General features: G+C 39.1%; 1 protein-coding gene across 4 annotated transcripts in view; it reads right to left on the bottom strand.

Annotated features, from left to right (window-relative positions):
• The window catches only part of CPNE4 (copine 4), a 244,816-nt gene that overhangs the window by 46,713 nt on the left and 171,844 nt on the right, over positions 1-26,259 (bottom strand). For all 4 annotated transcript variants that reach the window (XM_040548436.1, XM_040548438.1, XM_040548435.1 and 1 more), the window contains exon 8: positions 7,900-7,998. In XM_040548436.1, coding sequence (XP_040404370.1) covers positions 7,900-7,998 — 99 coding nt within the window. The remainder of the gene's footprint in view (positions 1-7,899; positions 7,999-26,259) is intronic.

Raw genomic sequence — 26,259 nt, forward strand, 5'->3', positions numbered from 1 at the left:
ATAACTGTAAAACATACGTAGGAATGTTCACCTACATTTGGAATGCAAATCACTAACATGTCATTGGGTGATGTGGATAAGAAAGCAATTGAAAGAACAGGCTAGCAAATTCCTAGAAAATAGAAAATTAGAAAACAAGAATTAATTTGCACCTATTATATCTGTTGATGTGGTAGTAGAGAGGGGAAAGGGAAAGGGAAAGGGAAAGGGAAAGGGAAAGGGAAAGGGAAAGGGAAAGGGAAAGGGAAAGGGAAAGGGAAAGGGAAAGGGAAAGGGAAAGGGAAAGGGAAAGGGAAAGGGAAAGGGAAAGGGAAAGGGAAAGGGAAAGGGAAAGGGAAAGGGAAAGGGAAAGGGAAAGGAAGTCCTTCCCCAGTTTATGGGTAGGCTTAAAAAAATAAGACTTTTACATGAAACTCTCAATCTTTAGTAACACACCAAGATGTGGTTCTGACCTTGCCAGTTCCCACAGCTCAAGCTGAAGATGTGACAAGTGTCATTTGAAGGAAATTCCCTATACAGACCTCGTCACATCTCCAGCTCTTCCAAAGACAACAGAACTCAGAATACAGCTCTAAGCAGGTACGTAATAATGCAAAACAACTTTGAAATATTTTGTTTGTACTGTGAGGACAAGCCCAAATTTCAGTCTGCTCTTACATTCCCGGTATTGATTTGGTATCTGACATTGTTTTTATTGATTCACTTTTGTCTCTTAAATTAACTTTTCAGCTAAGTGGAAACTAATGCAAGAGTCTGCAATCTGATGCTAATGGTAAACATTGTGAAATTTGGATTCATCATCCTGAAAGTCACTTAATGTTTCCTCCAAATGCCTGGCAGTTCTGGGCAATACAAGGTCTTTCCCTGTCAAACACCACAATGAATCTGAAACAGAAAACTACCTGGTTTTAAGTATCTCCTGTTTATTGAATATAAGTACTGTTGCATATGATGGTAATGAAACCCCAAACCATGCTTATGTCCCATCTGTGCTCAGTTACTTAAAGAAGCAAAAGCCCTGATGTGAGGCTCATTGTCAGGTATCTGGACAAATGGGCGAAACCAGCTGAGATTCCTGAAGGATCGCACCCAATCTTGTGGACCTCAGCAGCCCTTCCAGCTCCTCCAATAACACACTGAACCTGAGGGAATAGCACTAGAGATAGTAAGCACAGTAGGGTTTCTTCCTCCCCTCTCCTTTCTCTGTGTGTGCACATATACACGTGTTCATTTTTTTTTTTTAATATAGGAACACAGGAACAGATTTCTCCCTTACGTAATTCTTGTATTGCAGGAGAATCCAGGTGATTTCTGTTTCTACAACATTTTCCTCTGAATCCCTCATGCCCAAAAAAAAAAAAAAAAAAAAAAAGAGAGACTTTCTTCTCATTAATAGAGGATATCTCCTATGAAAGGTTTTAATAGTCTTTAAATTTTTATCAAGCTTTTCTAGTTCTATTTTAAAATGTTTGAAAGATTAATATTATAAAACTGACACTACACATGTATTAAAACATATAACATATATTTGGAACTAATCATAGAATACAATAAACTAAGTATTTACTAGTATTTCACTAAAAAGTACTGTCACAAAAAGTGATGGACTTGTTCTTAATTTTGTGTGTGTGTGTGTGTGTTAAGATTATGATGAAGGAGTAAATGATGAATTTTGGTGAGAGATGCTAAACAGAAGGCTTAGAAATGTCTATTTCAGACGTACATTTAAACAACAGGATGTGTTTGCCCCTTTTTTATTGTCCGTCAGTAGGAAAATAGGCTACCTGTCAGGAAACAACAGTCTGTGACAACAAGGTAATTATTAAGGAACAGAAACACACACCAAGCTATTATCCTACTTCACTGAAAAGATTTTTCATTATCAGGAAGTTTTCTTAAAAAGCATGAATTAATTTCACCTGGATCACAAACCAAAGGCCAACCAGCTTTTCCAGAATTCAGTAATTTCAGTCACTGAGAAGCAACTCTGATTCTGAAGGCATCACAACTCAAGACTTGTGAATCTCACCCAGGACCTTCCACATTTAGGAAAGGCATTCATGAATTACTCACACCACTCCTGATCAAAACAGGTGATCAATCATTCAGAGAAGAAATCTTCTCTTCTTCCTTCACACACTACTGCTTCAACCACTACCAAGCTGCCAGTGGTAGATTCACATTTACCTAAATGATGCCTGGTTTCAAGCACAAATTTCCAAGAAATCTCACAGAAGAGGCAAGTCAGCAAGCCAACCGTAAGATCATCAGATCAGAGGCTGACACTCAACATTTGGAATAATCAATACTCAGTCTAGGGTATGGAATTGAAATGGTCTAAGAAGCACCATCACCTCCTGTAGCATATATCCATCCCAAGAGGTTCTGTAGCATTTGATAGTTTGGCTACACGACTTGTAATAATAAGACGTATCTCACTTGAGGAGCAGGTTGAAGAATGGTATAGAATACTATTAGTGCTTTCTGGAGGATGAACTATGAACAATTAAAAGGCAACCTCAAGATCCTTTTCAAATCCACCAAATGGAGATGAGGTAAACTGGTGCAATGATGTGAAGTACTAGCAGCACACAGAAGACACAGTTTTTCCTGCTCACCAACACATACTACTATATTACTCTCATCCTTACCAATTAAAGTTATTTATGACAACTTGTGGAACTGACACCAACTAATACAGATGCTGCTGATGGGCAGAGGGAGCCCCATGCCACTGGTATAGCCTCCTTTAACTCTGCACAGATTTGCAGCTGGTACTTAAGGAGAGATCCCTCATCCCTGCCAATGGTAAATGTTCCCTCTTATTCTCTCCTTTTGTCTGGGAGACTGAAAAACCCTGGCTGACAATCCCTAGGATGTTTTGATTATCTTTTGACAGAACTACAGCAATGTACTGTAGCTAGCCATAAAGCTTACTGCACAAACTAAAATACAACCATAATAAAAAGTTTCATTGTGTCTCCTCAGCAACTCAAACAAGGATGTCAGACCTGAGCTCTGCTCTTCGCACTGGCTTCCACAGCAGTTGAGATCAGATTTCAGATTTTGGTCCTCATCTTCAAGACACTCACTCTTGAGATGCTTTATGAAAGAATGGTTAACGCCACAGACTGAAGGATGCTGTTGGCAGTTTTATTCCTCTGACTGGAAAAAGTACTACATGGAAAACATAACATTTTCTGATTTGAAGCTACGAAAAGATCTCTTCTAGGAATGAAGGGCTACATCTAACCTACTCATCTCCTCACCCTCGTTTAATTACATTTCTCTGATGTGGCCTTCCTTATTAGAAATATCTAGCAACACACCCACAGAATCACAGAATCGTCTAGGTTGGAAGAGATCTCCAAGATCACCTAGTCCAACATCTGACCTAACACTAACAAGTCCTCCAGTAAACCATATCACTAAGGGCTACATCTAAATGTCTCTTAAAGACCTCCAAGGATGGTGACTCAACCACTTCCCTGGGCAGTCCATTCCAATGCCTAACAACCCTTTCAGTAAAGAAGTTCTTCCTAATATCCAACCTAAACCTCCCCTGGCGCAACTTCAGCCCATTCCCCCTCGTCCTGTCACCAGGCACGTGGGAGAATAGACCAACCCCTACCTCGTTACAGCCTCCTTTAAGGTACCTATAGAGAGCAATAAGGTCGCCCCTGAGCCTCCTCTTCTCCAGGCTGAACAATCCCAGCTCCCTCAGCCGCTCCTCGTAAGACTTGTTCTCCAGACCCCTCACCAGCTTTGTTGCCCTTCTCTGGACTCTGTCGAGCACCTCCATGTCCTTCTTGTAGCGAGGGGCCCAAAACTGAACACAGTACTCGAGGTGCGGCCTCACCAGAGCCGAGTACAGGGGGACAATCACTTCCCTAGACCTGCTGGCCACACTGCTTCTTATACAAGCCAGGATGCTGTTGGCCTTCTTGGCCACCTGAGCACACTGCTGGCTCATACTCAGCCAACTATCAACCAGTACTCCCAGGTCCTTCTCGGCCAGGCAGCTTTCCAACCACTCATCTCCCAGCCTGTAGCTCTGCTTGGGGTTGTTGCGCCCCAGATGCAGGACCCGGCACTTGGCCTTGTTGAACTTCATACAGTTGACCTCAGCCCATCGGTCCAGCCTATCCAGATCCTCCTGCAGAGCCTTCCTACCCTCGAGCAGATCGACACACGCACCTAATTTGGTGTCATCTGCAAACTTACTGAGGGTGCACTCAATCCTCTCATCCAGGTCATCGATAAAGATACTAAAGAGAACTGGCCCTAGTACTGAGCCCTGGGGGACTCCACTAGTGACCGGCCTCCACCTGGATTTGGCTCCATTCACCACAACTCTTTGGGCCCGGCTATCTAGCCAGTTTTTAACCTAACGAAGCATACGCCAGTCCAAGCCACAAGCAGCCAGTTTCTTGAGGAGAATGTTGTGGGAAACAGTATCAAAAGCCTTACTGAAGTCAAGGTAGACCGCATCCACAGCCTTTCTCTCATCCACTAAGTGCGTCACTTTGTCATAGAAGGAGATCAGGTTCGTCAAGCAGGACCTGCCTTTCATAAACCCATGCTGACTGGGCCTGATTGCCTGGTTGCCCTTCAAGTGCCGCGTGATGACACTCAAGATAATCTGCTCCATGAGCTTCCCTGGCACTGAGGTCAAACTAACAGGCCTATAGTTCCCCGGGTCTACCCTCCGGCCCTTCTTGTAGATGGGCGTCACGTTTGCTAGCCATCAGTTGACTGGGACCTCCCCTGATAGCTAGGACTGCCGATAAAGGATAGAAAGCGGCTTGGCCTGCTCCTCCGCCAGTTCTCTCAGTACCCTCGGGTGGATCCCATCCGTCCCCATCGACTTGCGTACATCCAAGTGCTGTAGCAGGTCACCACCCATTTCCTCGTGGATAGTGAGGGCCACATCCTGCTCCCCATCCCCTTCCACCAGCTCAGGGTACCGGGTATCCAGAGAACAGCTGGTCTTGCCGCTAAAGACTGAGGCAAAGAAGGCATTGAGTACCTCAGCCTTTTCCTCATCTTTTGTAACTAAGTTTCCCCCCGCATCCAGTAAAGGATGGAGATTCTCCTTAGTCTTCCTTTTTGTGTTGATGTATTTGTAAAAACATTTTTTGTTATCTTTAACGGCAGTAGCCAGATTGAGCTCCAGATGAGCTTTGGCCTTTCTAATTTTGTCCCTGCACAGCCTCGCAACATCCTTATAGTCCTCCTGAGTGGCCCGCCCTCTTCTCCAAAGATTATAAACCCTCTTTTTTCTCCTAAGCTCGAGCCACAACTCTCTGTTCAGCCAGGCCGGTCTTCTTCCGCGCTGGCTCGTCTTTGGGCACATGGGGACCCACTTAAATGCAAACCACTTTCCACCTCCTCTGCCATTTCCTCAACCCCCTTTATTCAAAGTAAACACTCCATTGAACATGTTTTTTCTTAGGTGAGAATAAAACTAAAGAAAAAAAAAGGACAAATGCTAATCATATCACACCATGTTGCACAACAGATGTTGAGACAAACTATGCACCCAAGACATACTTATGGGGTCCACAGCCAACAGCACAAATTGCCTTTAGCAGCAACATTTACATCTGAAGGATAGAGGAAAAGGAGAGAAGAAGAAGGAAGAAGGAACAGAGAGAAAGGGGAAGAGAAAAAGGGAAAGGGAAATTGCTCTTTGTTGGCCAGCCAGGAAGACAAGTGATGTGGTCCCACACACAAGCAACCTCTTCTTGCAGCATGTGATCTCCCACAATACTTTTACCTCAATAACAAAATTGTTTCCATCACGACCTGCTCAAATTGCCCATTATGCTATTAGTGGCAACTGGGGCCTGCATTCATCAGGTGCAAAAGCTGTCTGGGATGTACATGTGTATTTTGGGGTGATACTTATTAACCATTTAAATGACTATTATTACCTACTACGTCATCCAATAAAAACCTTTTTTTTTTTCCAGACTACACTACAAAACAGGGGTTATATAAGAGGTGGGGGGAGAAGTGAGTCTCATACTAGTGGCAACTGTGTCCCATGAGAACCACCTACAACAACAGTATCAGGTTTTGCAGGTACAAGCCCATAGAGTAACTGCACAAGAGCAATAAAATGAGAGTAACAAGGGAGAAATAATGCCACAACAGCTTAGAAGCATGGAGGAGAAAAGCTGCACATTTACAGTGAAAAGCAGTCTGTGATGTTACAGGGGAAAAGGCAGCTTGCAGGATGGCAAAGGGAAGCAACATAAAGGCTTAGGCACTCAAGGCACTGTGCAACATTAAAATATTCCTGGACAGCACTCTTTTAATACAATGTGAGTTTATATAGACAAGAACAAGGTTTGACAAATGACCATGCTAACGTCCTATGCCCCTGACAGGGTAATCATCCTTTTCACTAGCTGGGGATGAAAAGAGAATACTGTTTCTCCAACAGAATAAAAGATGTGTAGTTTATCCTTCACAGCCATTCGGTACTCTGGACAGCAAGGCTCTTGTCTTGGTCAACAAGCTTTTTGAGAAGGATTCTGATGCCATTTAGGAAATGTTTATACTGAAAAGTTTCACCCTTTACCACTTTCACATGGCATCTTTCCCAGCCATAGCCACTTACATTCAAAATTGGGGTGCTATCATAACACTGCCCTTGTTAATGTTCAATCTGGAATTAGTTTGCCTTTTTAGATAGGTTTTACTTCCACTCAGATTCAGTTTGGTTTAAGTTTTGGCAGGTAACACTTCATGTAAGTGATGTAAAAGCTGCAAAAATACAGCCCAGTCTCTTGTAAATGGGTCTTAATCTTCTAACTTAATTTGACTCTGAGAAAGCAAAGCAGGGTTTCATTTACACTCAGGTTCTGTCCAGGATGTATTTGTAATGGGTTAATACATGAGTGATGTATATATATATCAGTGGTATTTTACATATAAGCAAAATATGCAAAACTCTAGAACATCAATAGAAGATACACGGAAGAACAGTAGAAACTTCTCGACCTATAGAATAGCATGACTGCACCACTTAATAAACACCTTTTGTCTCTGTTAGTTTGCTATTAACCCATTGTAAACAGAACCCTAATGTAAAGCTTGAATAAAGTTTATTATGCACTTATGTTTAGTATTGAGATCACCATGAAGCAGTGACTACAAATTATCAGCAGATTAGAAAGCCAACATTTTAAACTTCCCCTCAGAGGATTTATCAAAACACCTTCAGGATTAAGTAATAATAGGAAATGACAATTTCTCAAACTAGATATGCCAAATCATTTATCACATTCAATAATTACCATCAACTCCAATTTGAAAGGGTCAAGCTGACATAAAGAAGTGAAATTATTAATAACCTAACAACTTCATTTTCCTTTAGGACTGTAATTCATAAGACATTTCAGAAACTGATTAGTTTCATTATGATGGGTTCAATTTAGAGCTGATATCAATAAATGCAGCACATGAGAAATGGAGAAAGATGGAGAATGACCCTCACCCAAAAAAGGCTGTAGGCCAGCTGGGGAATGCTTTGAGTACCCAGACTGTGTCTCTGCTTTGCCAATAACAGCACAGCACCTTATAGAAACTATATTCTTAGGCTCAATGCCTAATAAATATTAGCAGAAAGAAAAGAAAATATTAGCAGAAAGAAATGCCTGTGGAATGTGAACTAGAAAAACAGCCTAATTATTTCAGGCATGGAAGTACAGGAAAGGCTGCTTTTTGCATTTTCAGGTTATCATGTCCAGGAACATACAGGAGATAAACAGAACAATTGAACTTCCAAGAAATAATGAGGCAATGTCATCTGCAGCATTACAGAATTGTCTGAGGAACAGAGCTCTACAAAGCTTACATACTGACACTGCTTGGGTTGTCTCCACTTACCTGTCTCCCTTCCATAGCTCCTCGCATTTCCTTGAAAGTCGAGCTAAATTCTCCAATGAAGTCATGCTTTCCATTGGAATCCCAGTCCCAAACTATGCACTGAGGAGAGAAAAGGGAAAAGAACATAAGAGCACATTTTTCTTCAGACAGAAAACAGGTTTTATTGACAAGCACTACAGGAAGAATTATGATATGCACTAGATGGAATGTTTCATCCAGAAGGAAATCACCAGTGATATTAAAAAAAAAATTCTTGTCCAGATCAAAATGAAATGACAAGTGGAATCTCAACACAGCTTGCTACTGACAGCTTTGTGTTACCGAATTGGCTGATGAAAGCAAGGTCATGTATTTTAGAAGGAAAAGATTCATCTTTTAGCTAGGTGTAAAATTATTATGTATGTTTGCATGTTCATGCTGAAGTGGTGTCCTGAATTAGGAGTAACCTACCTCACTGAAGTGCTTTACAAATATCAATTAATTTTCAAAACACTAGTTTCTGTGGTCAAATGTTACTCTTCTCATTTTTACAGTCAGTGAAGATGAGACAATAGTTACAGAGATCATCATGAATAATCTCAATGAGCTTGAGCTGTAAGAATTTATGTTGCAGACATTTCTAAATAAAATTCAGCTAGCCAAGACAAAATGCAGAGCAGTGACTACAAGCTTTGTTAAATATTATTTTTAAAACTAGCGCAAAGACAACAAAGGGGCTTACAACATTAAAGTACAAAATTCCCAATTCAGCTTCATGGTCTCACTAGCTAAAGCTTGCATACATTGACAGAATCAGGAGCTTTTACTCACAGCATCTTGCTACCAAACAACAGTTTTCCTTATTATTTTTTTTTTAAGTAGAATTGCTTCAAAGCCTTCTCTGCAGTCACATGAGCACTGTGTTGGCATTTGGCTATCAGATGGCTTTGAGGGTAACTTTGAAGTTGTGGTAGAGGTACTCTCTGCTGAGAAAGGCAGGAATGACCATAACTGGGGGTGATGGGGCAGCAATTGTGGGGTACCAGGTTTAGTGACGGTAGGTTTCATCAGGCCTCTTCATCTGAGACAGGCTCAGTGCTTTTAATCCAACACCAGCAGTCAGACAACACAGGAGTAAGACAGGTTTGCTGCTCAGCAAGTTCTCAGACTCAATCCTTTTGAAATTTGCCTAGTCCAAAGGGGCACTTTAAGTTCACCCAGAGTTCACCCACTGAGACCACCAGATTTTGACTGGACCTCAAGCATTAAATATTTACAGTAAAGCATTTTAGTGGAAAAGACTTCCACTTCCTCTGGCTACACTTTCTAGCCAGCCTTTTAATGTGGCTCCATTTATACTGAATAACACAGTCAGAGTTGGTATCTAAGCATTGTGGCCAATCCCTTTTCACTGCACCACCAAAAGACTGGTTTGTAAATTCAGTTTGAGGGTGTGAGACTTGACAGAAAGCTTGCAGCAATGGCAAAATTACCAAATTCTTTAAGTAAGAGCAAAAGGACAAAAACTTTCATGAGAGAAAGACTAACAGCTTAATACAAGTGGGGTCTCACACAAAGTCTGCCACAACAGATATTCATCATCTAACAACCTCCCATCACAGCCATAAATTAATAAATAGCATCTTCTGCACAAAATATTTGTCCACATGAGGTGCATTGACTTGAAGCATAGGTAGGAAGGTATTTGATCCGTAAATCTAAGCCAGTTTACTGAATTTATTAAGCTATTAAGAGCTCATGCACCTCAGCTGCCTTTGTAGAAGGAACACAGGTGGTGATTTCATTAAATTTATACCCAGGACTCCTCCATGCACTATATCACCACCCACATTATCATTTAGGTTCCTTTTTTCATAATGACAGTAGCCTTTTTTTGAACTTTCAATACTATTCTACTTAGCCTCAGGAAGAGATTTGGTTTGATGCAAGGGGAGTTTCTCTGATCCACACAGAAGATGTGTAGCAGTACTAAAAAGAACTGCTCACAGGAAAAGAGTACAAGCATATGCCATATTGCTCCAGACATTAATCAGTTGAAATAGCTCACTGGTCAGGCAAAGTTCTGTTTCGTAAGACTCTGTTATTTTGCTGTTCTATCACCTGCAATTTTGCTTACTTTCTTATGCAGGGAACCCAAAGGAGAGTAAGATCTCCAGATGATATTTGAAAAGCAATCATATTTTTCTCCAAGACACAGAGTTCCCTTTTAATTGCTTTGACATTGGCAGGGAGGGGGGATAGAGGCAGGGAGATGGGTTCCTCTGTGTTTGTTTATAGACAACATTTTGTACAGCAGTAATCAAATGAGAGTGGGTTTCTGGTTCTGCTAGTGGTAACATTGCCTGGAATATAACTAGACACAGTATTTTTATCACTAACAGCCCTGGTGAATTCTTCTGATGAGATCTTCATTAAAAATCACTATGCGCTTATCAACTACAATTTTTAGAAGGGCTGGTAACAAAAAAATAACCAAGAAAAAATAATTTAATTCACAAAACAATCTGAAAATATTTCTATTTCATACAGCTTGAAAAGGCTTCCTTTTCACTTTCTGTGAAATTTCCTATTAATGTAACTTATTTTTGTATTGAAACTACTTTCTAAATATTTCATGAAAAAATGGATTTCAGAGATAAAGCATGACTTAAAAAGATTCTTTTTTTTTCCTGTAATGATTGTGTAAATGGTTTAAGATCCTAGAAGGAACACTAAGTAAAAAGATATGTCAAAACCTCATAGCAAAATCGACATAAATGTGCACAATGCTGGCTAATTTTCAAAATGTTTTCAGAAAAAAATATTTCACAAACAAACAAAAAATTTATTGTGAATTTTTCAACAAGCTTTACTTTGCCGGTTCTATCTTTACACTCTGTTAGAGCATAAAAACAAGAACAGATCTAACAGACCTCCAGGAAAATGTGCTTTGAAACACTTCTGCTAGAATGCTAATTCTTAGGAGGAGGGAAAAGCTCTGACTGCTGATTTGTGTTGAGAATTTTAACTGGAGATGAGCAAAGTTAAGTTACATTTAAAATGCCCACCCAAGCAGGGATCCAACTTCTTGTTTGTCTCAAGCTAGAGGTTTGCTAACTTTAGCTTTCAGAAAGCCAGATGGTACTTTAATCTTCATACTGGCTTCATGGAAAAGACAAACAATGACAGTATTATCTCAGTACCATTTGCACAATTACAGCAAAGGGAGAAAGGGAGCTCTTGCAAGTACAGCCATTACAACTTCCTTTTTTCAGAGCTTCACATGGGGCCATAGAAATTAATTGTTATTCTCTGAAAAACATGCTGTACACATGAAAGATTCTGCATTTTAACTGCCTGTGAAAAATATTTTTAAAACATACAAATACTGGGGCCCAGAAGTTTTTATAAAAACCTACCAAAATAAGCAGGGAAGCACCTTTGCAAATTATGCAGAATCAGGTAAAGACCAGATGTGATAGTCAGAGGATTATTTTCCTATGAAATATTTTAAAGGTTTTTGTTTGTTTGTTTTTTAAACAAGTCCCTATGTGCTTTTCAAAACAAATCCTCATAGATAATCCTTTATCTCTAGGTAGACCTTAATGTATTCCTTGGATCTGCCCTCTTACAGGTTGCTTAAGCAGGTGATTAATAGCATACTTAAACTCTATTAAAAGTCTCATTAATTAAGTCAGTTTTCCATATGTTTAATTTTAAACACTGGTAAATCAGTGTTCAGATAACCAGTGAAAGAATTCAGTCTTTTACCTCTTGGTTACAAGTTCAAATACATGGAATAAAAACTTCTGACTGTCTAATCCTAGATGGTGATGGAATAGTGTTGACTGGAAAGATGGACAACATCCTCCATCCCTGCATGGTCCTTTCCATCTTCCCAAAATATTTGCTGCTGCAGGGAAAGAGAACACTGCTTCAAGATTTCTCAAGGAACTGATGCCTGATTGAGGTAACTAGTATACCTGCTACTAAAAGAGGAGCTGAAAGGATCAAGCCCTGGGTACATGCACTTTCATTCCTATAGCTTTTGTTTTAAGTGCCACAAAATCAAAGATTTCCTTTGGGGCTGAAATTGAACTTGAACTGAATTGAAATTGAAATTGAACACTGGGGAAAGGAGGGGGAAGCCTCCATTTTAGGAAGAAAAGTGTCTTTCAGGTGGATGCAGGTGGAAATTTCCTCTGATTTTATTTCTGTCTAGCTTTCTCACTGAGCAGAGACATTGGCAACACTCTCACTACAACGGGAACTTCCGAGCAGCATGCAAGAAAAAATGTATTTGCACTGGAGATGCAACTGCATGGGCTTCTCTGGCAGAATTTCCTAGCCTTGCTACCTCTGTGTGAGCAAAAAACTTGCTCATTTTTTTAAACTATATTTCACTAAAATATCATTTGGATTTTATTAACCATTCTCCAGCTCCAGTCAGTACTTATGTCCTATGGTGTGATGATGCTGAGATAAGAAACTAAACGATTTCCAAACCCAGTGTCTCTCACAGACTGAGGCAGCATTCTTGTTTGATAATTCAACAGCAAAAGAACAATTCCTACCTCAGATTTTGACCATTTGATCCAAACTCAAACTTTATTTTTTAAAGTTTTATTCATGTGGCCTGACTTGACACAACAGAGTGGTGTTCCAAGTCTCAATATATGAGTTGGACTGTATTTTCACTAAGCAAAATTCCTGTGTAATTGTCATGAAAGAATTCTTGCCATGCTCACCGTCCTATTTATCTTCGACCACAAGGAGAACTAAGAGCGAAGACTGACCACTGTAAGTACGTGGTTGTGTGTGTAGGTGCAGAGGTTATTTTCCCAATATACCTTTGGGGAAAGGCTTAAAGTGATTTGTCCCCATTAGGTTGTCATAGTGAGACAACCATTATATGTAGCACCTTTGTGCAGAGGTAATGGAGAGACTTGTAACTTAACCTTGTAATTTATGACCCAGCCCAAAACATGCTCAGAAGGTTAGTTTTTAATAGACTGGCAGTGAGTCTCATGACTAAATCCTATCTGGAGGTTGCTGACAGCTAGACCATGGAAATATACTTCCTGAAAACAATCCATTTGAGTTGCCCTCAGCCAGCCAGACACTGTAGATTACAGAATGTACAAAGCCACAAAAAACTAAGAAATTCCCAGTTCTGCCAGCCTGAGTTTCTCCAGCTGTGCTTGTGCTCAAAGTCCAAACACAAAGTGTTAGTATTATTTGTGCTGGTATTAGCTTGCCACCTAGGTGGAGAGGTACAGTTCTGGACCTCTAACAAATCTCCTAACAGCATAACAACTTACTTAACTTAAAGCACTTCATTAACTTGGGACCACAAGACACCAGCTTGAGTTGGACAGAAGATCAAATGTCCACTCTCCAACTGCCTTCTCCCAGAAAAAGGGCAAAACCACCAAAAAGGCAGCAGCCCCAGGCATACAAAATCCTTGAATATGAAGCTCCCTAGTCTGATCTGTCTCTGATGCATGCAGGAACCTAGCTCATACATTGCATAAAAGAGAGATTTCTCTGTGTGGTGTTACTTCAGTATCTATCCTCTGAGACTCAATAAGGAGTGAAATGGATACCTTTTAAGGAAGAAATTATCTTTGCTCATTAAATGCCTGCAGTCCCTAACGAGGTTTTGGGGCAACAGTACAGGACAAGTGGTTAAATTCTGAACAGAAACTGTCTTGAGTGGCTTTTCCTTACACTTCTGTGAAACGAGGTATTTTGTGGATATGACAATGAGGAGAATGCTCATTTTTGGACCTGAATGTAATAAATTACAGCCAGTCAGTTACAATGCTTTTACCTTTAAACTTTAAACTCAAGTAACACCACAGTAATTTTTAGGTAAGTGTTTATATGACACCTATTATCTCTCAGAGAAACAAAATCTTGAGGCAAATGTCAGTGACCTGCCCTGCTTCTATAATCACCCCAACTCGCCAGGTGGCATAAGCGACCTGTGATCAGCGACATCTTAGTAAAATAAATAAAAAATAAAAATAATAATAAAATAAAAATTCAGAAAAGCCCAACAGAGAAAGTAAAAAAATATCTGAGAAAAAAAAAACTTTACTTGATCTTCAAAGTGATTTTTTCTGGAACAAATTTTTCTCAGTCTGTGTCTCATCTGGTTTATTATTACTTGATAACGAAGTAAACCTACTGTACCTCCCTGAAGTATATCTACCCCATTTGGAATACTTCAAAGAAGGTCTTTTTATAGGAAGGTCTTTATCCACTACCTATACATTCTCCCCACTTGGGTATGAGAAAAGCTATGTGAAAACTTCAGTACAAAAGCTGAAACACTTCATGTTATCCTACTTCCATATTCATGATGTTCCAAGGCTCGAATCTTCATTACCCACATCACAACCCTGGGTTACATACTGGAGAATAAATCGGTCTTTCTTCCTTTGTATGAAATTCTTCAATCCGTGTTTTTCTCTTCCAAGCTGGTCATCACTTAGTTTTCTCTTTTCAGTAGCTGTCCTTCTCCAACAATTTAAAATAAACTTTTTTTTATGGCTCATTTTAGATTTCCTCTGAAGTTGGGCTCCAGTGAGAATAGACTGTACCAGATGTAATGAACCGATGTTTCTTGTGAGTCTCTCACTGGCTGAAGTAAAGCCTTCTTCAGAGCACTGTAGATAAAATATTTGAACTTTTTCCTCTCAGGAAGATTAACTCCATTTTTCAAACTGTTTCCGAACTACTCAAAAAACTGGACTAATGGCAGAAAAAGAGCTTATACCCTACATTGTTAGGCTTGTGCAGCCTCTATGAAGGCAACCTAGAAACAACTTTGAAAGTTATCTTCTTGACTACAGAGCCTCACTCTTTTTGAGAACTACAGCTTTTTTTCTGCTGAATTTGAATTGACTGATCCTCACGAGTAGACCAGCATAGCTGAGTTTGCTCCAGTAGAATCAGTTAAAATCCCAGCTCCATTACAGGCAATGAGATGTTTCCTATTAACTTCAATAGGTGCTAGGATTCCATCAATACCATTGTGCTTCACCTCCTGTATGTAGACAGTGGTATTTGATACATTACAGTTGACAGGGTTGTATTGGATTCAGATCCTTTGCCTATTGACACAGAAGGAGATTTGAGATAGACACCGATAACTTCCTCTTGGTTAATGGCAAGTGACTCAGCATTTCCTTCCACATCCTACAGTAAGTATAGTACCCAAGACCACAGTCAAAACACAAAGAAAAATAATCTTGCAGTGGATCTAAGCTTATGATCCATTTGGTTTCAAAATTATCTGCCTGGGAGAAAGAAGAGTGAAAGAAGGGAAAATTCACAGTTTTCTACAAAGAATGGCAGGTCCTCTGATTTAAGATCAGAGTGAGTGAGTCATGCTTTATTGATAGCTGCAATACAACACCAGCCTGAGCCTATTTCACTTCTTGCCAAATGAAAAAAGGGACCATTTGCAGAACCATCATCACCAACCCTATCTCTCTATACCACCACTGGAGATTTGAGCACATCAGCAGTGGCTCTGCAATGACAGGAAGCCTCACAAATGGATGTTGTCTCTACTTGACAGCTCCCAGCAGGTAAAAACCATCAGGATAATTTCAAAACCAACTAACTAAAAACCATAGCTTGTTGATTACCCTTACTTGTATTACAAGGGTATCTAAGAGCCTCAGACACAGAACTTTCACCCTTTTTATTGCTTACATATGCACCCCTCAGATATTTCCCGGAAATAGAGAAATACACTAAAATAAACTACATTTGAGAGAGCAACTTGTAACTGGATTTTCAATGACTGTAGGTTACAATGGTGACAAAAAGACATCTACTTTAAAGTCACAGTTAAGTTTATGCAACAGTCAGCATATATGGAAGAAACAGTGCAGTTACTAAACAAGTTCAGCATGGATGTGAATGCACACTTAGATTTGCAAACTGGCTTGAAACAAATGTCTGTGTAGTTACATTGCTTGCCTATTAAATTATTAATAACTACACTTTTTATGGTAAGGACAAAGAACTCCTTGCTAATTACATTTTTTTTTCTATTTTCTCATCCAAAACACCCCTAGCAACTTAATATGCAATACAAAAATGGAATAATTTTTACGTATCCTGCTTGTATTCATGAAGACTTAATTGTCTGAGAGACAAAAGAGCACTCTGGAGCACCTTTAAAACAAATATAAAACAGTGACAGTCCATCTGAGTCAATGAGGTTTCAGTTTTTGAGCCTATGTCTTTGCCTGAATAGTCCATACCATAATGTTAAACTTTTTACACATGTAATAAACACATAAAACAATAGCAAAACATAATAAGAGCAAAAACATTTGCAAGCACTGTCCTAAAATTCATTTAGTGCTTCATGAGTGAGATTATCAGTACCTCGCATGTAGTTTTCTCCATGAGCATCTCTCCTTAGTTCACAGTTTGTCCTGTCCTTATGCAAAACAATATACCTTCCAAAACTTTTAGGAGAGGTGACAAATTAGTTTACCTACATAGTAGTGCGTCCCTTCATTACCAGCATATACCTGAGATTTATACCCACCCGGCAAACAATCTTGTGTGCCAAAAAGGCATTGCTTATCACCAGGCCTCTCTGATGTACCTATTGGAGAAGCTGCAGACACATCAGTGAAATCTATCATAATTTGTTGGTGCATATCAGTAAGCTCTCAGACAGAACAAGACTCTAGTTCCGACTGTTTATTCTCGGTTCCTAAACAAAAGACTCAAGTTAGCTTTATCTTGTGCTTTCAGTCAGCAGATAAAAATCAACCATTGTCTAGAGCAGGGAAGGAAGATGATGTTGGTTGGCAGTAAGAGTACAAAGTGCTCTTCCCTACCAGAGCAGCAGGAATCTGCCCCCAAACACCACTTATAATAATGAGGACTGTGTACACAAAGTGACTGATTGCTCTGTTCTTTCTGTTGTCAACCAGTGGGGGAGTTAATTACACGTGCCTCTTATATATCATTCCAAAAGAATGACCTGGCAAATGGCATTGGGTTTAATGGTCCTGAACCAGTCACTCTGTTCAGTGGATAATACCACTGTATGAACATAGAGGTGGATCTTCCCAGTTTGGGGTAATTTATGAAACTAATACTGGCACAGATTTCAAACATGGAAAGTTTTTAGCATGAAGCGGACAAGAAATCAATTAACAAATATGAAGCAATTTTGAATGTTTACTAAAATATTTTAAACCATGTTTCCTAAGGAAAACAAAGAACTGAAATATTTAGATTTCTAGATTAATTAGAGACACGATGCATACGCCACTATAGCTGAAATGGCTAAAACAACATAAGAGGTCAATGTTAAAGGTTAAACCTAAGCTTAATTTAAGGGTGAAGATCTGTGAGAATAAAGGTCATGACTTCTCTTATTGTATTCACATAGAGGATTTTTAAAGCCCTTTCGTGTGAAACCTCTGCTGATTTTTTTTGCATTTGTCACAGCAGTGATCACTGGGTATAAGTGGTCTCATTTCAGGTTTTAGTGTTTTGTTTTTTTTTGTTGGTGTTGCTCTGAGCTTCAGTTAGCGCCATCATACAAACATATTGTTGCCTGAAGGTGAACGCTCCATATACCTCCTTTCGATTACCACAGAGATTATTTATTTAAAAAGAAAACCTCCAGCCTCTTTTAGCACTGCTTTTAAGTTAGTTTTCTGGCGAGAGACTTGGTTTATGTCCTATATTGTATTTACTGTTGAATTAATCTCCTGCACGGACACTGAAAGCATCTCGATGAAGGATCTGAGCCGCTGCACTGCCACAAGCTCTTACAGCAACATATCATCAAAAATTTCCAGTAAGAGTTAAATTAAGGCCATGACATGGTGTCTGGATCTTTCAAAAAAGATTACATATCAGCTAAATAGCAAATATTTTCCTCTTTCTTGGAAGCTTACAAGCTAAGAACGTGAAACAGATGGTAACATTCTCGACATACAGCGTATCTTTTATGTAACTGTTCAGACCTCTGTTTTTTGTACACACACAGTAACCTAGGTTTTTTTTTTTTTTTTTTTTTTTCTTGTACTGGATAGAAAATAGGCCTTAACAGACTATGTTAGTGGTCCGCCTAAAACTATGTAGACTTCCTTTTCTATGCATTTCCCCCTTGTATCCATTCAAGTGTTTTACAAATGTAAATTACAAATGTTAAGTTCTTACTTAAACTACTCCTTATTTTCCTGGTTTGTCTCTTCCCATAACAATGAATGTCATGCTTTCTATAAGTAAATATGCCACATGGTGGGATGGAAACTTGAGACTGAGCTTGCTGGGAAAATTGATACATGAACAGGGAGCTCTTGCATTTGCCCATCGTCAGATCTTTTTCCAGCATCTTTTGAGAATCACAGAATCACAGAATGGTTTGGGTTGGAAGGGACCTTAAAGATCACCTCGTTCCAACCCCCCTGCCATGGGCAGGGACACCACCCACTAGATCAGGTTACTCAAAGCCCCATCCAGCCTGGCCTTGAACACCTCCAGGGATGGGGCATCCACAGCTTCTCTGGGCAACCTGTTCTACTGCCTCACCACCCTCAGAGCAAAGAATGTCTTCCTTATGTCTAGTCCAAATCTACCATTTTTTTTAGTTTAAAACCATTACTCCTTGTCCTATCACTCATAAAGAGTCCCTATCCTGCTTTTTTGTAGGCTCCCTTTAGATAGAATTAGGAAGGAGCAACCTGGAAACCCAATGTGCTCAGCACCATGGTTACTCTGTGTGACTGGCAGGTTTTGGCATATATAGAATTGATCAGAACAGTTGGAAGGAACCTACAGAGATCATCAAGTCCAACCACATGACCTCTTTAGGGCTAATCAAAAGTTAAAGCATATTATTGAGGACATTGTCCAAATGCCTCTTAGACACAAAGGTATGTGGCATGAACTACCTCTCTAGGAAGCCTGTTCCAGGGTTTGACCACCCTCACAGTACAGAAAATTTTCCTCATGTCCAGTCTGAACCTCCCCTGGCACAGCTTTGAGCCTTTCCCATGTGTCCTGTCATCAGTGACCAGGGAGCAGAGACCAGCACCTCCCTCTCAGCTTCCCCTCCTCAGGAAACTGCAGAGAGCCATGAGGTTGCCTCTTGGCTTCCTCTTCTCCACAATAGACAAGCCAAATGTCTCCAGCCTCTCAGCAGCCTCTTCTGAAAAAAAGATACGTAAAGACTAGGATATGGAGGGAAGGGAGAAAACTGTGGTAGACTATAGGCTGAGGAAAGCAGAACCACTGAGATTTCCATATGTGTGAAATGATCTAGAAATCAGATGAAAGCCTGAGCCTAATGAGGTAACTGAGTGCTTTGTTACAGCATTAAGTGAGGCCAGATTCTTCCCCTATGGAGTGGGTGAGACACTGTGTAATGTACGTATATACACACACACATATAATTTAGATTATATTTATATTAATATATAACAAACTATATTATAAAATACATTAAATATTATCTTATTACATGTATTGCCCAAACCAACAATTAAAATCATATATTATCATTGCTTTATATGAAAAGGAATATATATCCTTCCCTGCTTCTTGAACAAGGAAACATGACGACGTGTAAAGTTACTCATAAGGAAATTCAGCCATATATATAGGAACTAAAAGAAGGAGTCTGACAGCTTTGTGTGAGTGTAGCAATATGCCTAAGGGCATAACAATTTTTCTAAGAGATAAATAGTTCACTGCACACAGAACACACTAGAAAGTAGTTCAGACCTTGAATCACTACTTTGACTTTTTTTTTTTTTTTCCCAAATATGCAAAGTAAAACATGTACAAACAAGTAATTCATTTGATTAATTTTGTATCCCTCCCTCTTCGGAACTGTCTACAAACAGATGATGACTTTTGTGAAATGATATATTACTCTGAAGAGTTTCTGTGCTTACCCTATTTCTCACTTGTGAGCAATTTGTTGTGGCTGAGTGAAGGTTCAAAGTTTGGTTTTAAACAAGCCCAATAAAATTCTGACGTATTCACAACATATTCACAAATAAGAGTCCAAACTGTCCAGCAGTGAAAGCAGTGGTGAGAAGCCCAGTATTACGATTTTCAGGAAGGAAATACCTACTCAAAAGCAGTTTCTTGGCATGTTTTCCAGTGTCAAGTTTTATCTTTGGGACTTCTCTGTTTTTATTGAACTATCAATTTTCCAACAGACAACTAGCAGTTCTGAAAATATTCTAGTGTCCAACCACCTTTCCACCATTAAAATAAACAAATAAAGATTAACCAAATGAAGAAATTTACATATGGCTATAATCAGTGGCAAATTAAAAAGGAGGGAAAGATAAACCTTCGATCTACCCCAAGACATGATTTTGGCAAAAGATAGTAGTGATGACAAATACTCTGCACCAGACTGTGACTGGCACTGACATAATTTGAGTGATCCCTTAAGTGACAGGGTTATGGGGTGGATTTTTCTGTGCAGGGGCACCCTCCAAATTCAGGAGGAGATCAAAGCTCACTGAAAAAAAAAATATATATATATATATACATATATATATATATATAAAATTGCTGCAACTCCAAGTGCTGTTGAAGCATCTGGAATGTGCCAAAATCCTCCTTCAAAGGACAAGAGAGATGACCCTGTTCACTGGCCTGATTCCAGCACAAGCAATTAAATTTCTACCAACTCAACAACTCCTGCAGTTCAGCCCGCAATACTATTATTTGTCGCTTCCTGCCCTGAACTGTCACAGAGCGTTTCCACATGCTCTTGAGAAGTTGCCACAGTTCTCTCCCAGAGGTAGGTGCCTACCAGCAGCAGATGAAGCCTTCCTCACATGCACGACTTTGCAATTACCGTGTTGAAAGCAACTAAGAGCCAAACCCTTCACTGTTCATGGTTCTATCATCTTTCCTTGGCTGAATTAAATCTAGGCGTAGTTGAGGACGCCTAGGTTGTAAAGAACAACTTAAAATACTTGCACTTCTATGGCTAAACATCATAGAATAAAATGGAAACATTATATGTATCTGCTCATTTTCTATTTACTTATCAGCACTTCAAATCAGCTATGAGGCGATACAAGAGTTACAAGATTAAATGAAAGAAAATGGCTGACTGTCTGTGACCTTTCTGTAAGAATAAATCCCCTACATTTCAGTACGCCTGCTCTCAAGTTAAAAAACAAACAAACAAACAAAACAAAACAAACAAAAAAAACTAACATACCCCATACTGAAGAAAACTACAAGGTAGTCTGGGAGAAAAATGATATAATTATCATTCCAGAATATATTTATGGTGTATAAAACTAGCAAACAGTTTTGGAAAAAAGCAGCAATGCCTGGTACTGCTGAGTTTAGCAGAGGACTTGGGTGATTCTCAAGGAAAGAAATGCAGCATTTGGGAAAAATGAGAACTTCAGCAAAGACTGTAGCTTATACTCTAAAACCAGACTTATAATAGGTGAGCTCTATGTTTGTACTCCAAATAAATGGTAGAAATCACAGTGCTTAGATACTTAAGTACTCTTTCTGAATAAGCAATCAGGTACTTAGATTGCTTAAACGACCAAAATTATGCCACAAATAACTGGAGGTGAATAAAAAGAGGCCTAGTTAAAACTGAGCTGATAATTCATTCCCTAATGTCAACATTTTGTCAGATTAATGTGCAATTTCCTTTGCATTCAGGAAAATGATGTAGGTGTGGACATTCTTTCATTACTCTGCTAGGTGAATTACGAAACTATCATTAAAATAATTACCAATGCAAGAAGAAGGTGAATCAAACATTTAATTCCATGTAATTATAACCCCTATTTCCTCTTTAATGTGGGTGATTTATCTTGCTATGATTAAAGGACGTGAGAACACCTAAGCAAAACATGTGCCTGTATCAATACGGTAGTTATTAAACAATGATCATAATTCAGTAAAAAAAAAAAAAAAAAAAGAGAGAGAGAGAGAGAGACCCTACACAAAGAAGAATATTCAGGCAGAATAAAGGGATTTGTCTGGCTGGTCACTACATATTCTCTGAAGACTACCCACAAAGCAAAGTAATTGAAAAAAACAAATCAAAGTAATAAATACCAAGTTCATCCTATTAAGCAACCGCAACTGGAACTAACAGGACTTTTGAATATCTTTTCTACTTCATCATGTTCCTTCTCCCAGTTTCCCAAACCATGTGGTATGTTTGCACATTGCCTCTGTACAGTTCACCGCTTTTTAGAAAGATATTCTCATACATTCATGTAAAGCACAAATTACTCTATCTTTAATGACAGAGAAAAGTAAGAAGATAAAGCACCAGCAACCATGTCAAAACCCACATATTATAAATAATAATAGTCAAGAATTCATAACAGAATACTCAGTAGTTGGGTATCCCTTGGCAGTGGCAGACAAGTTTCCCTATTAAAAGAGAAAGTGAGAGAGAGAGAGAGAGAGAGAGAGAGAGAGAAAGAAAGGAAGAGAAAAACCCACAGACAGATGGGGACACAAAAGAAAAACATGAATCAGTCATTCTGATCGTACCTTGTCAATAAAAACAAAAAAAATCTCTTAGTTTCAAACAGTTTAGTCAGGTTCCAAGTTCTCCTTATCTGTGATGTGTGCACAGGGACTGAAATTTGCAGTTAAGTGTTTTAGCAGGTTCCAGCACACTCAGTATCATACAAAGCTACAGAGAATAATGCTACTGAGCTTTATCGTATGCGTAAGATTTTAGTTTCACTGACTTCCTTTTCAAGGCAAATAGTGAGAAAATTATGGAAATGTAAATAAAGCAGCTTTTCTTAAATTGTAGTGAGTGCTACAAATGACTGATTATTGTCATCCTTCATGTTACTATGTTCCGTGCATTTATCATTGGGAACCATGATCTGAAACCACTTGTATAAGGCTCTGAACTGCAGGTGGCACCATTATGTCATTATGAAATGAAACAACATTATTCTTGAGACAAGTAGGCAGCACAGGAGTCCAACCTACTTAGCAATGTACTCTATACACTATGAATAAAATTTATGCAATCTAATACTAGTCATATATAGGAAAAACAATTCTCTCAGAGAGAGATCATCTGATGCAAAATGTCAACATTAGCTGAAGTAAATGGAGCTGTATCAGTTACATGAGCTGAGAACCTGTCTCATTGACCTTCAACAGCCTTTGGATAGGGCTGTTGGAAGAACACCTGAGGAAAAAAAAAATCTGCAAGCATAGTAGTGTGAGGTCTTTAAAACAGTTGGCCAGAAGTAAAGCAGATGTCATCTCTTCACAGTGCAGTCAATTCTGCTATGGATTGAGAGAAAATGAAGAGGAGACATAATGATGGTGTTTCCATATTTTAGAAAAAGAGCAAGCTGTGTACCAGGAACCCATCCAGTACACAACCACCATACTCCCCAAATCTGACCCTATCCTAGTACATAGACTACAAGAACTTTATGATGAAGTTGGCAGGAACAGGAGGTTGGCTTTGCACCATTCTGCAACAGAGCTACTTGGAAAAAGAGGGAACTCCACATATTTTAAAATGAGGGAACACCACATATTTTATTTTGTGCTATGAAACACATTAAACCTGGGTCTAAATCTAAATCACGTAAAGTGTACTAGCTATGACAGCTCTGCAGTCAGCACACACTTTTCTACACCTTTCACTTGCATACACAGAAATATTTCCAATTTGTGATGACTCTGCTGTGTACAGAAACATAGTTTCCAGGAGACTTTCGGCTTCTATGGAGCACTCAAAAGAGGTATCTCTTGCCTGCAAGACAACCAGCATGCAATGTGTACAGCACACAAAAGCATTCACTTCCACTGGGTATACACCAGCATGTCAGCAATTACCTTCACTCTCTTTCAGTATTCTGCAGTATCATCAGGAGCATTTTTGTAAGTCAGTAATAGCTGCCAATCTCCCTGTAAGCTAGCCCCCACCTACCAGTTTGATCAATTATTCCCAAGCTATCTAAATTCTCTCAGGGAGACCTCCTTTGGCTGCAGTAAAAATATTGTTGCTGAGCAGTCAGCTAACAGTTGAGATATTAAGGTGAAGCTGAGCAATCAGTGGGGACTCAAAAGTGGAAAGATGCAATCCAAGGAAGAATCTCTCAGGAAATATAAAAGGAAATAGGTAAGCAACCTTTTATATAAATGGGCCTGAAAGTACTCAAAGCTCATAGAAACCTGTATTCCGGACAAGGTAACATCATATAGGATAGAAATTTCTCCATTTTTTTGTTATACACTTTGCTTTCTGACTATCCACAATGCATTATTAGGCTGAATTCCAGTGGTGTATAAAGAGCTGGCATAGTCCTTAATAGAGACTCTAATAACTCATAATGCATCTCAGACTGGAAGTGGATTGCTCATTTTGATGATATAATTTCATTCCAGTTTTGAACTATGCACACATGAGGTGAAATAAAAACATGAAATTTGCAGAAAAATGTCAACTTGTTACCTGTAATTAAATTCTCACCATCTTACTTCTTCTGCACTTGGTTGGAAAATGTATGTACAACATTCTTCATATTCAGAAAGGACAGGTAGGTACCTGAGCACATGATGCAGTGTCTGGAACTCCAAGAATAATTTGGGGCCAGGAGTTAACTTCTGTGCATTTTTTTTTTACTCATCTACAAAAAGAAGGTAACACTCAAGCTAAGTACCTTTCTTCAGATATGCTAATGAAGAGGTCTCCAAGAAGGAGTTGTTGCCCCTTTTAAAGGGAAACATTATGTTAAGTGTTACAGACACCTCATGCAATACTGTAATTCCCTTCCTTAGTCAGTGAACAGCCTGACTATCCTGTATATCTCTAAGATCCTGCCTGATACATCTGTCTTTGACAGCATTTGTAAATAGAACACTTTTTCCTAATGACAGCATGGGGGAAAAGTGTTTTGTCTCCCTGGAGGACTTTCATGATTTCAGAAGCCTCCTTCCTCTGTATTAGAACAAACATAGGAGTGTTCACATTTCTCTTAGGGACTGAGTGAAGAAACAGAAAACAATGTTTCTACCCTGTGGGTATGGCACGTTTTGCTTTGACTTTCTGCTCCACCGTTTTCTCCACTTTTCAGTGACAGGCTTTATCCACCAGTAAAGGAGCTATTTGAGTCTATTGCTGGGTGCTTCCTTCTTATTCTTCTCCGTTGGAACCGTTTCCCTTTGCATAAATCTTTAAGTTCTTTATAAGGTTTTGAACCTGACTTTTCCACATCAAAGGAGAGCTTATAAATATCAGATGATAGCATCAGCTTTTCTCTTGTTCACTCCCTTCAATACAATTATACGATGTGGATCCCCTTGAATAGAAAAGACTGGTAAAATCAGCTCGTAATTAGCCAATGGCATGTATTCAAATTGGTTTTCCACATCTCAGCCAGATATTCTGGCTTTTGCAGCATTAATTGCTCTCCCTCTTTCTTTCTCTGTCTCATTCTAACCAGAAATTCCAATCCTGTCTAAAATACTTCTCAAGGAAAACTTTTGTCAAAGTAGGTGTATTACCATGAGTTTCAGATGCGGTTAAATCAAACTCTTCCAGTGAACAACCACCTCTAGAAAACATCTGTTTATACTTGACAGCCACCTTACAGCTCTGCTGTTGAGTGTCAAGAGCAAGTGGCTGCACTCCCTTTTTTCTAGCACTGATTCACTATGTGATCTCAATCAAATTTTTTGGATGCACAAACATACTTGTCTTTTTCAAAAATCCTAGCCAAAAATCCCCAATGTATTTCAGTTAAAATTACTTGAATTGGGCTGAAGTCGTGTGGTTTCAGTTTACTGCCAGTTTAGGGAAAGGGCTAGGATATAAAAACATACTTCTTATTTGTTCTCTAGTTTTACATATTCATCTAAGAGATATACTGTTAACAACATCATTTGAATTCAAAATGTTAAGGTCCCTTCCAGACAAAATTATACCATGATTCTGTAATAATCTAAAGGTATCTAGATCTAAAATACTAGCAGAAGGCCAGTAAATACTTCATTTTTTTCTAAGAGATGACTCCTGAAACTTAGTGAGGACTGTTACCCTACGCCTCAGCACAGACCCAGGCCCAAAGAACACCTGCTATCTAATCCCAGCTCAGAAAGCCTTTTCATGGTTTAAGTCACTGCACTGGTATATCTTATTTATGCTATTAATATTGTGGATATAATTAAATATTTAAGCACTTCTGTGGCGGCTTTGGAAGTAAATGTAACATTAATAACGTCTGTGGAAAAAAAAAAAAAACACTTCAGAAATTCTAGTATTATGTTAGCTAACCATGATGTCAACAATGAAATAGGAATGGCTTGAAAATATTCAAGGTACCATTCCTG

This window comes from Cygnus olor, chromosome 2, assembly GCF_009769625.2.
Source record: "Cygnus olor isolate bCygOlo1 chromosome 2, bCygOlo1.pri.v2, whole genome shotgun sequence".
NCBI classification, from domain to species: Eukaryota; Metazoa; Chordata; class Aves; order Anseriformes; family Anatidae; genus Cygnus; species Cygnus olor.